General features: G+C 38.6%; 1 protein-coding gene across 8 annotated transcripts in view; it reads right to left on the bottom strand.

Annotated features, from left to right (window-relative positions):
- LOC125461344 (DEP domain-containing mTOR-interacting protein-like) overlaps nt 1–14,265 on the bottom strand; it is an 84,396-nt gene extending 70,131 nt beyond the window's left edge. For 7 of the 8 annotated variants that reach the window (XR_009446929.1, XR_007249481.2, XR_007249479.2 and 4 more), the window contains exons 1-4: nt 14,156–14,265; nt 13,712–14,010; nt 5,711–5,889; nt 1,331–1,454 (exon numbers count right to left, since the gene is read on the bottom strand). Coding sequence is in view for 2 of the 8 variants with exons in the window: in XM_048550017.2 (XP_048405974.1) it covers nt 1,331–1,454; nt 5,711–5,889; nt 13,712–13,797 (389 nt within the window). In the remaining 6 variants the exon portion in view is untranslated. The remainder of the gene's footprint in view (nt 1–1,330; nt 1,455–5,710; nt 5,890–13,711; nt 14,011–14,155) is intronic. The other variant, XR_009446930.1, reaches the window with a different exon arrangement.
- Between the last annotated feature and the right edge of the window lie 514 nt (nt 14,266–14,779).

Raw genomic sequence — 14,779 nt, 5'->3', positions numbered from 1 at the left:
AATACATAAACTCCAGGGTGGGGACGGGTGAGGAGGAGGCACAATCAAAATGGGATAGAGGTCATACGCTGAAATTGGTGAACTCAAAATTGAGTTCTGAAGTCTATGAAGTGCCAAAGTGGAATTTGATACTCCACCTTACAACTCCACCTTACATTGGGCTTCACTCAACAACTGCAGCAGAACCAGAAATTTTTGCACAAAAGCATAAGGTGTCTTGAAAGGGCAAGCAACTAGAAGGCCAGGGAGATTCTTACACACAAAGTGGAAGTGTTTTGCAAAGTGACAGTCCAGTGAGAGTTGGGTTTCGCCAATGTAAAGGACTGTAAGCAGTCAATACAGTAGGCCAGTTCAAAGATGTGAAAGGAAATTGCCACTTCACCTGCAAGATGATTTGGAACCTTGGACAGTGAGGAGGGTGGTGGTGATTGGGCAAGTGTGGTGCCTTTACTGATTGCTGCCATGGGGAGAGGGGTAGGGATTATTGGGAGTGATGGAAGAGTGAACAAGGACATCATCAAGGGAACGGTCCTACACAATGTTGACAAGGGAAACGAGGAACAATGTTTGGTGGTGGTATCTTGCTGGGGTGACAGAACCCCATCACTGCTTTGGGAGCGAGGGCAAGGTGTGAGGGCTGAGGTGAGGGAAATGGGCTGGAGAAGGCTGGGGGCCCAAACAGCTGCAATTGTTGGGGGAGGGAATCAACTGATGAGAGAAAGAAGAACATGTTAAAGTCACCACTGTGGAAGGTAAATATCAGTGGAACAAATGCAGTAGAGATGGGGAAACTGACACAAGGAAATGGATTAGAAATAACAAGATGTAGAGCTGGATGAATACAGCAGGCCAAGCAGCAGAGGAGCAGGAAAGCTGACGTTTCAGGCCTAGACCCTTCTTCACAACAGGCCAAGCAATATCAGAGGAGCAGGAAAGCTGACGTTTCGGGCCTGGACCTTTCTTCAGGAAAAAAAAAAGGGTCTAGGCCTGAAACGTCAGCTTTCCTGCTCCTCTGATGCTGCTTGGCCTGCTGTGTTCATCCAGCTCTACACCTCGTTATCTCAGATTATCCAGCATCTGCAGTTCCTACTATCAAGGAAATGGATTCATTGGATGTGAAGCATCAACTCTTTCTCTCTCCACAGATGCTGGCAGACCTGCCAATTTTTTCCAGTACTTTAATTTCAGAACTCCAGCATCTGGACTGTTTTGTTTTTATTCGCAGCCAGCCCCCACTGTACAAAACAACCACTACAAAGATAAAGCTCATTGACTTGATATTGACTGAAATGAGATAAATAGATAAAAAAAGGACTTCACAGGAACTCACTTTTCATATAAACTTTGGCCCCTCATGAACACCTTTACTTCCTTACTTAATGGAAATGTTCCATCATCTTTTCGGAATCTGTAGAGAAGTTTTGCATCTTTGAACTCTGAATGTCCATCACAAACTAAAATGAAAAAATTGCTTTTATTCATTTCATTTCTAAAAGGTGCAATTCCATGATGTTAAAGACTGAATAGGTTTGTTTTGAGCAATTGTGGAAATGCACAATTGTTTGTACAAAGCAGTAAACCATTAACCATCTGGTAAATTGTAGCACTGTTCATGCTTTGAGTTGCCTGCAACTATTGGCAGAAGGTTGCTTTTTTATAACAAAGGCGTTTTTGTACCTTTCTTCCACAAATAAATTTTCTACCCTGCAACAGACATTGGGCCAAAAACTGCACGAGGATGATTGGTGAACAATGATCAACTCATAAAACAAGATTACCCCTGAACTGATCAGAACATCAGACATGTAAACATCATGCTGTTTACTCACTCCATGTAGCTGACTGGCTGCACAATTGACAGGGAGTCCAGGTTCATGCAAAGTTAACACAACTTTAAGCTCACCTGTAACTGGCCCGCACCTCTTAAAGGGGAGGTGCATTTGGGCAGCAGCAGACACTGGAAATGAATGACACAGGCTTTGTGAGGAGGATAAGGTTTGATAAATGTTGCAGAGAGAGAGAGAGAGACACCTCCCAGGTTCTGTAATGCAGCTGGAGATTTTTGCATTGGAGAGAAAGAAACAGAGAGTAAGTTTTCTTTCCCTCAAGAATCAAGAGACCTTCGGACAAGCACTCCAAAGGAATGTGAGCAAATAACCATGGAAACCAATACCAGGAATTTAGCTCTGAGGATCCTAGTGCACTGTTGGATGATGCTTAATGGTCTAATGAACGGTCAAGGGCATTGAATCTATCTTTAAATATCAATGGAGAGTCGAGTCAGAATCTGCACATAGTGAATGGGTTGCAGTAAGGAAATGGTTGTTAATTCCACGGTAGTAATCAGAAACCTTGTTGTGATGTAGAATCTGGGGCTGATATTTCAGCTTCCATTGCAACTTGGGGAAAGACCAACCAACTACTAAGAAGTTTAAATTCAGATCATGAGATCCATGCTTGCTGCAATGCAGACTGAGACTGCTTTATTCTTGATTGTGAACACCAGGGACTTGGATCTCAAAGCAGTCCAACAATCTTATCTCCAAATTACAAGGATTCCTGAGGTATAGGAAGGGGTAGCAGTTATGTGGCTTGCAACTTCTCACCAGGACACTCACATTTTGTAACACTGGGACAAGCAAATGCACTGACTATATGCAATTAATTCATCTTGACAGCTTGCATTTTCAGGCAGTGACAGTTTTTAAACATAAGGCTGTTTATCGTTTGCAAAAAGGCACACATTTGCTCAATTTCTACTGGGAAAACTTTCACACTTCATATTCCGTACTGTTTTGGATGGATCACAGGTAATGGTGATGTAGTGATAATACTGGATCTAGTCATGCAGAGGACCAGTCTGTTGCTCTGGACATGGACTCAACTCCACTATGGCAGCTGGTGAAACTTAAATTAAATTTACAATAGTGTCTGTAGTGAAGGCCATGAAACTATTATCAATGCTTGTTTTAAAAAAAAAGACCTGATTTACTGATTATGTTGTGTATTTCATTATTCGATGCTTTTGGTGCTTGGGTTAGAAGTTAAATGGTTTACAAAAACAGAGTTCAAGAATTTTCACATCAGAAAGCTGAATTGACAAAAATAGACAATTTATGAATGTATATTCGAAACATTTCAAGAATCATCATCAGACTTCTAATCACGTAATTACTGGATAGGTAAGCTCTACATCAAATAAATTTATAAAATGAATGCATACACTCAGGCTCTCAACTAAATCGAAGAATAAACTCTTAGTCCTGTATCTATGGCTCCTCTTAAATATCAGCTAAATATAAAGCATTTTGGTTTCATTCCGTATACTTTGATCTTAATCAAACATTATGTTATAATGAATCAATGCACTTTGATTTCTGAGATGTCAATACCTTAGGGAACACTTTGAAAGAGCAACTCAGAATATGCATGTGAGAGGGTTGAACAATACAGTTCCATAAAGCAGTTTTGAATACACATGGGATACTGTGATAAAATGATTAAGTATTGAATTAATTTCTTCCTGTTGTTTTTTAGAGCAAGTGTTAACCCTTTATTCGCACCTTGGAATCCCAGAGGTAACTTGTATTTACTCCAGTGATCCCAGTTAGAATAGAATAAAAAAATGTGATACTCCTCTGATATTCCAGTGAGTCAGTGACCTAGCTTTTATAGTCAGTACAGTTAGTACCCTGTGTTCACTGTGGCACTGGGGTGTGAGACAGGACAAGAAGTGTCCTAGATTGCTGTCAGCATTTACAGATCAGAAAAAGCTTTTGGTTCCGAGTGAACCATGCTGGAAAATCAGCTTTGAACATACGGACAAAATTATTCCCTCAGCTCAGATATGACCAGTCAAGCTACTGGCGTCCCACAAATACATCTTCATGGAAGGAAAATTGTACAGAAACACAAAAAGGATATTGTGATCAATTATATTTCATTGTAACAATATACCTTTTCAAAGGGACTATAATGTTCAACTTGATTATATGTATTCTAAACATTGTGAAGAAATGCATAATTTTTAACATAATTGGTTAGGAAAATTGCACTTGGCAAAGGTTTGCAACAAGATTAAAGTACTTTTCATTATTTACCAGGTAGCCCTAATCCTATTTTTAAGATATAAATAATACATGCAGGTGAAAATGCATATCCATTATTCATCCCATCAGTCACAGTACTAACTCTTGAAAGCTGAAGAATAAATGACAAATTGTGGCATTATTTTTTGGGAAAGTCTAGTTTCAACAGAAGTAGCATTGGATCTTCTTTGTCAGGATTATAAGATAATAAAAGAAAACCATAAGTTTAGGGGAGAGATAATAAAAGACATGCGTGCCAATCTTATACATGAACATTCAAGTTAGGAGAAGGATGAGGCCATTCAATCATTTGATAAAATCATAGGGGATCTGATTGTCGCCTCAACTGCACTTTCTTCCTCAGATTTCAACTGTCTTCCCATAGATTAAGATAAAAGAAAGGCTTGCTTTTATACATGGCAACTTTCATGAGTTTTGCCTCCCCTATTTGAGTACAGCTACCGCCGTGTACAGAATTTAGGTATAAGGAGTCATATTTATAAACTCACGGTGACAAAAGACAAAGAAATATGGAAGAAACCATTTCATTATAAGGAGATGAAGTTTATGAAACTTAAACATTAGCATGAAAGGAGAAACAAAAAATCTAAATTAGTTTCAAGCAGGAGCTAAATAGATTTTGTCAATAACAAAGAACAACAAAGAACAAAGAACAAAGAAAATTACAGCACAGGAACAGGCCCTTTGGCCCTCCAAGCCTGCGTTGATCGAGATCCTCTGTCTAACCTGTCATCTATTTTCTAAGGGTCTGTGTCCATTTGCTCCCCACCCATCCATGTACCTGTCCAGATATATCATAAAAGAAGCTAATGTGTCTGCATCTACCACCTCCGCTGGCAACGCGTTCCAGGTACCCAGCACCCTCCACGTAAAGAATGTTCCACGCATATCTCCCCTAAACTTTCCTCCTCTCACTTTGAACTCATGACCCCTAGTAATTGAGTCCCACACTCTGGAAAAAAGCTTCTTGCTATCCACCCTGTCTATACCCCTCATGATTTTGTAGATCTCCATCAGGCCCCCCCTTCAATCTCCGTCTTTCTAATGAAAATAATCCTAATCTACTTGACCTCTCTTCAAAGCTAGCACCCTCCATACCAGGCAACATCCTGGTGAACCTCCTCTGCACCCTCTGCAAAGCATCCACATCCTTTTGGTAATGTGGCGACCAGAACTGTACACAGTACTCTAAATGTGGCCGAACCACATGGGATTCAGGTCATTAGAAATAAATAAAAAGCTTCTCCTGTTGGACTATCACTACCTTACCATAGTAATATCATTTTACATGAATAACTACATACACAAATGGCCACAATTTTTCATGATACTATTAATTCTGCTGTATCATTATACAAATTTACAATATATTATAAATAAAGATTTGTTTATTTTAAATTCTTGACCATAAGATCCACAATTTTTCACTATTCCTTCCAATGATTAGGAATTAGAAACATACCAGGTGGGAGGGGATTTGATCACAGACAGTCAACCCAAATCACTCAACCTCCATTAGACTTATCAGACTTAATGATACAGCTGAGAAGGGATTTAGGGCATTAGAGACATGTGGTGTAAATGGTCTGATAGTAACATACCATGATGAATGATGTTATGATCCATTAACTTTTGCATTAGTTTTATGGCTGTCTCCCTGTCATGTGCTTCTTTATGGTCTATCAACCAATCAATTAGCTCTTTGGCAACAAAGCAGTTTGGATAGGTTCGCAGATTATAGCGACGATCTTTGATTAATTTTCCATCATGCAGTCGAAGCCTGATAAATAAAACAAAGCTACATTACACTTTTCATCAACAAAAGATTCCTTTGTTAAACAACAAACACTTGAACAGCTCTGTTTTCAATTGCCGGTCACATTCTGACCAACACCTTTAATTTCAAATTCAATTCAAACATGGCCTGCCAGAATGTAGCCAGTTAAATGCATCATAAATATTTTGAAGAACTTTGAGTATCGTGAAAATAAACGAAATAAGCAGCTTGGATGAATTTGTTTAAAGAAAATCAGAGTAAAATTTACTTTCAAACGTGTGACAATTCTCAAAATCAGCCTAAGAATAGCCAACGCAAACCTAAAGGTGGAAAGCTTCAATATGTTGTTATACTGTCAATTTTTGAAAAGCTTTATTTACAGAATGAAAACTAAAGGAGTAATGGCTTGGAAAAGTTAATGAAGTAGATTTTTTCCAATAGATTTCAGTTTAAAGTGCAAAGTTCACCAAAAATGAAGTGTGCTGATTGTACACAATATCTGTGGTCTACTTATCATAATTATGGGTAGCTCTGAGTGTGGCTCTCGATGTGTCCAGGGAGCAAGTAAATAGGGGGGAAAAGAATTTGCAAAGCAAAGGGAATTGACAGTGGGCAATTAAAGAGAGTTGGCAGATTGTACAACAGCCTTCTGGCATCTTCAGCAAAAAAAAACTGAAAATAATTTTTAATCTACGCAGAAAAACTGGTGGGAGAAAGGATTAGTGTCAGACAAAAATGAAGGAAAGGCAAACTGAGCAGGGTTACATTAATTTATGCGCAAATGATAAAGCAACTTAGCAAGTAACTCAGATAACAAGGTTTAGAGCTGGATGAACACAGCTGGACAAGCAGTATCAGGGCAGAAAAGCTGACATTTCAGGTCTAAACCCTTCTTCAGAAAGGGTCTAGGCCTGAAACATCAGCTTTCCTGCTCCTCTGATACCGCTTAAGTCTGCTGTGGTCTTCCAGCTCTACACTTTGTGATCTCAGATTCTCCAGCATCTGCAGTTCCTATTATCTCTTAGCATGTAGTTCCCTCCCTGTCAAGTTTTTAATCAAAATATTTACATACGTTTATTTCACAGAATTATATGTGATTATCTGTGAATAAGTTTCAACTGCTTTGTTAAAAAAAATCACATCTTTAATTTGGAGCTCCAATCATTGCGCAACACTGGAAAATAAACTAGTGGATAAATAACTAAAGGATAGCAAAATTCTGATGATGACTATAGATCCCAAACTGTACAAAACTACACAAAGGCAGCCAGTATATATTTCTACTCTTCTGTGTTCATTGTCAACAATATAGGAGATCATGGACAGAACATCTATACAGGTTGTTCAAGTAAATGGCCAGAATAGACTTGTATAATCGGGTTTATCTGAGTATAGAGAAGATAATGGTGTTTCACACAATAATAATGAAATCGGAACTGAAGTCTAACTATTGTGCACTAGCAACCTATTGCTTAATGCATATTCAATCTGGATTTGGATTATTTTGCACACTTTTAGTCCTATTTGATCCTCATGTAGTCCTAGCCTAGGAAACAGGGCCAAAAAACTAACCAACAAGGAAGTTCCAGAAATGGCCACAGTTTCATGAGTGATGATGATTAGGACAAATATGGAGTGTAAATTGGTAATGTGCACTAAAATAAAGGCTAAAAGTTAAAAACTAGAAATAATATCTGGAGCTGAAGATGATACAAATAAAGAAATTGAGAAGATTTGAAAACAGTATGACAAAATAATAGCTGTTTGTATCAAGGAAAATGGCAGGAAAAGTAAAACCTCTGAAGAAAGCAATCTGATGGTTCTTTTGTACTTTCAGTCTGTGGTGTGTAACTTGTTTTGCCGTCTTTACAAAAATTGGTGAAGGAAGGATGGCTGCAACAAAGGAGGATACAAAATGATTTACTTAAAGAATAGCAAAACGGTGTTAAAGGGTCAATGAGACTTAAGGTTAATAAGTTACTTGGTCTCAATAGTTTATATTCTGAAATACTGAAGATTAGTCATTAAACATAGCAGGAATGCTAACAATTATTATACTAGGTTATTTGGAAAAAAGTACTGTACCAAAAGGACTGGAAACTGACGCAAATGTTATACTTGTGTTCAATTAAAGAGAAAGGAATAAGCCACATATTTATAGACTAGTTAAACCCTTACTACTAGAAGGGAAACTTCCAGATACTACAAAGATAATATGAGCAAGTGCTCAGAAAGGCATAGATTCAGAACGGACAGTTAAATGGATATAAAAAGCACAGATCATGCTTGTTGGGCATGAACCCTTTTCTTTAGGATCATTACTGAGTTGATATAAAGAGATGGAATGGACGACAGGCAGTGTGCAAAACCTTGCAAAGGGCACATGGTAAAAAGTTATTTGAAAAAAATTGTCGAGAAGATTTGATGCTGCGTGAGCTTCTGAGTGTTGTCGCTCCTTTTATGTTTTAGTACATAAACCTAGGCAGATGTGTGAGAGACAGAACCACTATGGTGCCAGCCTTATAACACTGGTAGCTGTAATGAAGTGATAAACATTGATTGCGCATAAGCCGTCTGACTGATGCCTGGCACACAACTTCCTGTGACAGTACTCAGCAGCGACAACTTTATAATGGCAACTAACATTCACAGAGGCACAAACCATTGAGAGATTGTTGGTATAAGGTGGAGCTGTGCAGAAGATCATTCATCATACTGCAACGCTGGCACCAGGTTCTCATCCTCCAACAGACACTGTGATCTCTAGGCAATCTTTGTCCAGGGTGCCTTCATCTGTTTGGATAGTCACCTCGTGCAATCCCCAGAAAAATGAACTTCCCTTCCCTTCTGTTCAGGGCAGTCTTTAAGGAGGTATCACTAAAGCGTGATGCTGGTTTTCTCACCTAGAGTCTGACATCTCCATGGGCAGCCAGGGGTGACGAGCGTAGGTTAAGTGATGCTGAGTTGCATTGAATGAAATGTTGTCCAGGTGCCTGTTAAATATGCTTGTTGGAAGCTGAAACCTGGCTGGTCCCAGCAGGGGGAGAACGTCTTGAACAACTGCCCATAAAATTTGTTGTTGTATCCATGTATGCATACTTGCATATGCAGGGAGTTGAAAGGAATGAAAATTGTATGATAAACGCCCCTGCCTCAAGTTGCAGTCCACGTTTACATCTGACTTCACACTTCTAATCAAAAAATTGTAAAAATACTGTTAAAAAAGTGTCGGAATTATAACCTCCTGTCAATGGTAGTGCTATAGTGTATAAAATTAATGCTTGCACTACACAGGAACTTGTACATAGCAACGAACTCCACACATCTCTGTGTCCCAGATGTTAATGTTTAACTACAATGACATTAAACCAAAGTATTATTCACAATGATGGAATGTAATACTTTAAAAAAGGGGAAAGAATTGCACTCCTAGTCCTCTAACCTTTCCTTCAACTTAGGACTAAATTCACAAACATAATGGTGTAGAAAGACAAAAATATTGAACTGACACTGGAAAGAAATACCAAACTATAGAGAATTGCAAAGTATGAAGTAGAATGTACAGTAGAACAATACCTTAGACTAGTGAGAGGAATGTCTAGATATGTGACATGCTGTTCAACATAGATGGCAGCAAAGTAATTGTTTGGAAGAAAGTGACATTGGAAATGGAGGAATTCTTAAATGAAGTAGAACAGCTGAAATATCATCAAAATCTGAACTACACCTATGAAGGGCTAAAGGAATTGAAATTAGATTATAACTTTTATGTACAAGGGAATCACAAAGCAAAAATTGAATAATTTACACAATACTTTGATTGGAACACAGTTTTAAGTACTGTTTAGTTCTGCATAGTCAGATCTAAATGGGCTATTGCAAGTTATAACAGATATAGTTAAAGTTTGAAATAGTAAGGCTAGATTCAGTGAAGGCCAATGGGAATCTAAAAAGCATTCAAATTTTTGAAAAAGTTTGAGAAGGTAATGAATAAAAGCTTATTACCACAGATCAGTGATCAGTAAAAACAAATTGTCAACGAGTACTGGAAATTGGGAGTGGGGGTGGTATGAAGGATCTTGGCCCCCACCCCCACATAAAATGTTGATTAGAATCCAATAACACACATACTAAAGCCAAATCAACCTTAAAGTTTAAAGTGATCTTAGATAAACAAAAATAAGAAAAACAAAGTTAAGGAAAAAAGTAGAAAAAAGCAATTAAAATAGCTTGAACGTGAAGTTAGCATTTGCACAAACAGATTAAACCAAATTACTTCCTTCAATCTTGAAATTGGTGTAACTGTTCACGTTATTGTGTTTCCTTTGAATAAACAGAGCCTTCAATGAACCAACCAAATTAAAAACATTCTTTTCATTTCAATGTCAAGGAAATTTCAAATGTGGCATCTATATTACTGTTATTTTCACTGGATAAAAGAAAGACTGGAACCTAATGCTTTTGTTCACTCATGCCTGGCCGATGACATATACCATTTCATAATGCTTTGTTTAACTACCGCAGCTTGACAAGATGCATTACAAACTTCTTAAGCAACTGGATGTGAGCATCAGATGCAGCTTTGCCAGCAACACCCACACAAATGAAAGTAACATAAAATTCTAATCAGCCTAAAGCTCACGGTTGCCTTTCACCTTTTCTAATCTCTGCAATATCCTGTGCTAGAATTAGTGTTCCTGAATGTTTCAGATTCTTACATGCTCCTAGGATCTGATATTCACTTTAAATATAGCCAATTACAATCTGAGAAATGTTTTAGTCATAGGGGCTGTATTAGTCTTACAATTTTTCCTTGTAAATGCTGATCAATAAGCAATCTTGAAAATTTTATCTTCTTTGACTTTTATTGATGTGCTTGTTCTGCCCAAAAAAAGTGCTGTGTCCATAAATGGCAAACAACCCAGTATGGCTGGCTGTATGAGAAACAAGTGGAGTTCTTCCAAAAATTATGGGGTTTGAAAGACTTTGTTATTGCTGTTATGTGTTCTAGCAGTGAGCATCAGTTGTAGCATAGGAGCTTCAACATTGTCACCCAATTTCCCACCTACATCCACAACCAACAAAAGTCAGTCCAGCACTAAGAATATATAAATGATCAGACACATATTTGAGTCAAGCATCGTTCCTAGAGAAATAATTAACCTTTCAATAACCTCAGGATATGTCTAGGTACAGCAATTAGTGCACGTTTTAATGGTTACCTACAGGGGTATCAATGGCAGAAGAATATATCACACCTAAAGTTTAAAATATCAGTCTTTATAAAACATTATAATGATAATGTCTTAATTTAGCACCTTTGAGGCAGTAAAGTGTCATAAGGCTCTTTGCAAGAGCATTATAAAAGGAAATTTGATATTGAATTACTTGGGAGGTACTAAGAAAGGTGATTGAAAGCTTGGTCAAACAGGTAGATTTCAAGGGCTATGTTAAAGAATGAGATGTTATGGGGTATAGTAAGAAGATTCTAGAACTTGAGGCTGAGGTAAGCGAAGCCAATTCAAATGGTAGAATGATTGAAATAGAGATAGGCAAGAAGTCAGAAATGGGCAAGTATAGAAATCTCAGGCTAGAGAGATAGAGGGTGATCCTATATGGATTTAAAAACAAAATTGAGAATTTTAAAATGTCGGTCTACAAGCACATAGGCAATGGGTGAATGGGTCCTGGATACAGGCAGAGTTGTTGTCAAACTCAGGTCTACGAAATACAACTAGTAGGAGGTTTTCCAGGTTAGTCTTGAACTGGTCACATCAAAAAGACAACAATGGGATAGGAGTATGCTTCAGCAGATAGGTTGAAGCAAAAGCAAGGTTAGACAATGTTACAGGGTTAGACGTTGGCAATCGCAGCAATAAAGTAGATATGTGATCATAAAGTCCTCTTGGATTAAAATTCCGCTGGGCAGTTGCGGATGATCTGGTTCAGCTTCAAAACACTGGAAATCAGCAGTTGGCAAACAGAATTTTTGGTGGCTAGATCTTTCTAATGTTTAGATGCGGTAAAGTATCTGATCATTCAGTGCTAAATGCTGGGTAAGTGGCGTGACAAATTAGAAAAAGTGTGGTGGGATTGTGTGCAGTGGTAGAGTTGAACAGGAGCAGCATGCAAAAGAAAAATAGGAAGGAGATAAGAACAGTATTTGGGAGCCTCCTGACTTACCATGAGCAAAACCTTTGTTGATCAGTCTAGCTAGTGGGAAATTACACAGCGCTGACAAGGGCTACACTATCTCTAGTCATAAGAGTGTTATGAAAATTCACAGGGAAGTGCCATTCTATATAAGAGAGATCTAGAGCACTAATAATTACAATGAAGCCTCTGAATAGCATCAGTAATGGGCATTCCAGCGTTTGTAAACTTACAAGGCATTAAGATTCATAACGATGTTGGACATTTAGAAATTCTCGTATTTTGCTAAGAAATCATGAACCCACTCAACTATATCATTCTAAATGATTATGGTAATATCTGTAAGATGCAAATTTGACTTGTATTAGCTGAGCCAATTATAATAACATAAAAATCATTTTGTGGGAGGAAATGGGGAGAAAAATGTGGCATTGCAGACAGTGAAGAAGGTTTTCTAAGATGACAAAGGGATCTTGATCAAATGGGTCAATGGGCTGAAAAATGGCAGGTGGAGTTCAATTTGGATAAATGTGAGGTATTGTATTTTGGTACAACAAGGGTATGGCTTATACAATTAATGGCGAGCCTTGAGTAGTGTTGTAGAACAGATGTACCTAGCAGTGCAGATACATAATTCTTTAAAGTTTGCATCACATATAGACAGGATGGTTAAAAAGGCATTTGGCATGCTTGATTTCACCGCTCAGTCCTTTGAGTACAGGAGTTGGGATGTTATGTTGAGATTGTATAGGACATTGTGAGGCCTCTTCTTCAATACCATGTGCAGTTCTGGTCGCCCAGTTATAAGAAGGATATTATGAAGGTGGAGAGAGTTCAGAAGTGACTTACCAGGATGTTGCTGGGTATTGAAGTTTTGACTTATAAGGAAAAGCTGAAAAGGCTGGGACCTATTTCACTGAAGTGTAGGAGGTTGAGAGGTGATAAGTTTATAACATAATGAGGGGTATAGAAAGAGTTAATAGTTTTCCCTAAAGTGGGGAATTTCTAGACAAGGGGGACACATTTTAAGGTGAGAGAAATTTTACGAAGACGTAACAGGCAAATTTTTTTTACACAGGGGCTGATTGACTGTGGAATGCACTTCCTGATGAAGTGGTGGATGCAGATACAATTACAACGTTTAAAGGACATTTGGATGGATACATGAATAGGAAAGGTTTGGAGGAACATGGGCCAAGAGCCGGCAAGTGGGACTAATTTAGTTTGGAATTAAGTTCGGCATGGACTGGGGTCTGTTTCCGTGCTACACGACTCTCTGACAATATTAGTAGCTCCACACTTTATGCATAAAAGAAGTTCATTTCTCTAAGCAGAGCGTGTGCTACTTTTCCAGCTGCATGTCAGTGCATCTATTTACAGAAATAAATAAACAGCACATTTTTGAACATAAACTTTAAAAAGTTTTCAAACAACGGGAAATCGACCTTTCGGTCACTTTGTTTTTGTGGGAACTTTTTTTTAACCCTGGACCAACAGGACGATAACATGCATCAGAAAGCCAACCGTTGTCAGATTCGTAAATCGTTGCAAATTTAACTTTGGTCACACATTTTCCACATTTTAAAAAAATACGTTGGATTATCCACAGATCATAAAAGCACAGTATTTCCAAGCCCCAAACGCCTCTCCGGACAACAAGCGGTCTCTTTACCTTAATTGCTCGCCTGTAATTAGTACTTCAGCCTTGTAATGCCTTTCAGTCGCTTTCTTTTTCACGCTATTCTGAAGACTTTCCATGTTTGAAAGAAATCTCCTTTCAAGTTGGCCGTGTGCCTAAACTCCGTGCTGTCTGCACCTGCAGGTTCTGGCCAGAACCCTGGAATCCTGGCTTCCCGCGGTCAATCTCACAGACTGCTGAACCGGTTGCTCAATCGTGACACTTCCACGCAGTGTCCCCAACATTCAACTTCACCTTTCTCGGATTCTGCCCTCTCTCGGTCTGTTTCGTATCTGGGAGTTAAAACAGATTGTGGCTAATTGAAAACATACTGTAATCTGATCTGTTATCAGCAAAGAAAAGAGATTAGCAGCAAACAGGAGCATACGTTATAAAACAGGCCACAACATTCGGTCCAATTTTGCCTATAAAGCATACCAGCTTTCAGATTTATGTAGAAAGTCTGCCTTCCCGTCGACAGCTGCCCCAGGCACAATCAGATGAATTCATTCTGGTAAGGAGTGTCCCCTGAAGAGGTTCTCGGGCCGTTTTCCTATGGGAGGGAGGTCAAGCGCTACAGCATCGAAGCAGACATTCAAGGAAAACCCAAACATTTATTGCAATTTGCAGTCTGGTGTATTTTCCGTATTCTTCTAGGTGTTTCCCAATAAGTTATCAAGCAGAACATTGCATACACCTGGGAAAAGTCCATGATCCTTCATCCTCCATCTCACTGACAGATGGCTGGTACCCAATCGTCCTTCTGGTGTGTTTTTGGTGGTGAGGAATGATCATAATGCCAACTGCTGGAACATGTTCCATTTCAAGAATCCAGTAACATTAAACATATTCCATTCAGAAATGGGAGAACCAGACACAGCATGAAAGCTTGATCTACTCTGCACCAGCATGTCCTAGCCCAAATTTTAGGTGGTTGCATTGGTGTTAGCAGAATGCAGTATCGGAGTTGATATAACATCCACCTGTAAAATATACGACTGGAAAGTGAAGTTACTCTGCTTGACAACCAGGCAGTAAAAATAAATGAATCCCAAATATCAT

The sequence above is a fragment of the Stegostoma tigrinum genome, chromosome 19 (assembly GCF_030684315.1).
Source record: "Stegostoma tigrinum isolate sSteTig4 chromosome 19, sSteTig4.hap1, whole genome shotgun sequence".
NCBI lineage: Eukaryota > Metazoa > Chordata > Chondrichthyes > Orectolobiformes > Stegostomatidae > Stegostoma > Stegostoma tigrinum.
This window is presented reverse-complemented; position numbering and strand designations above follow the sequence as displayed.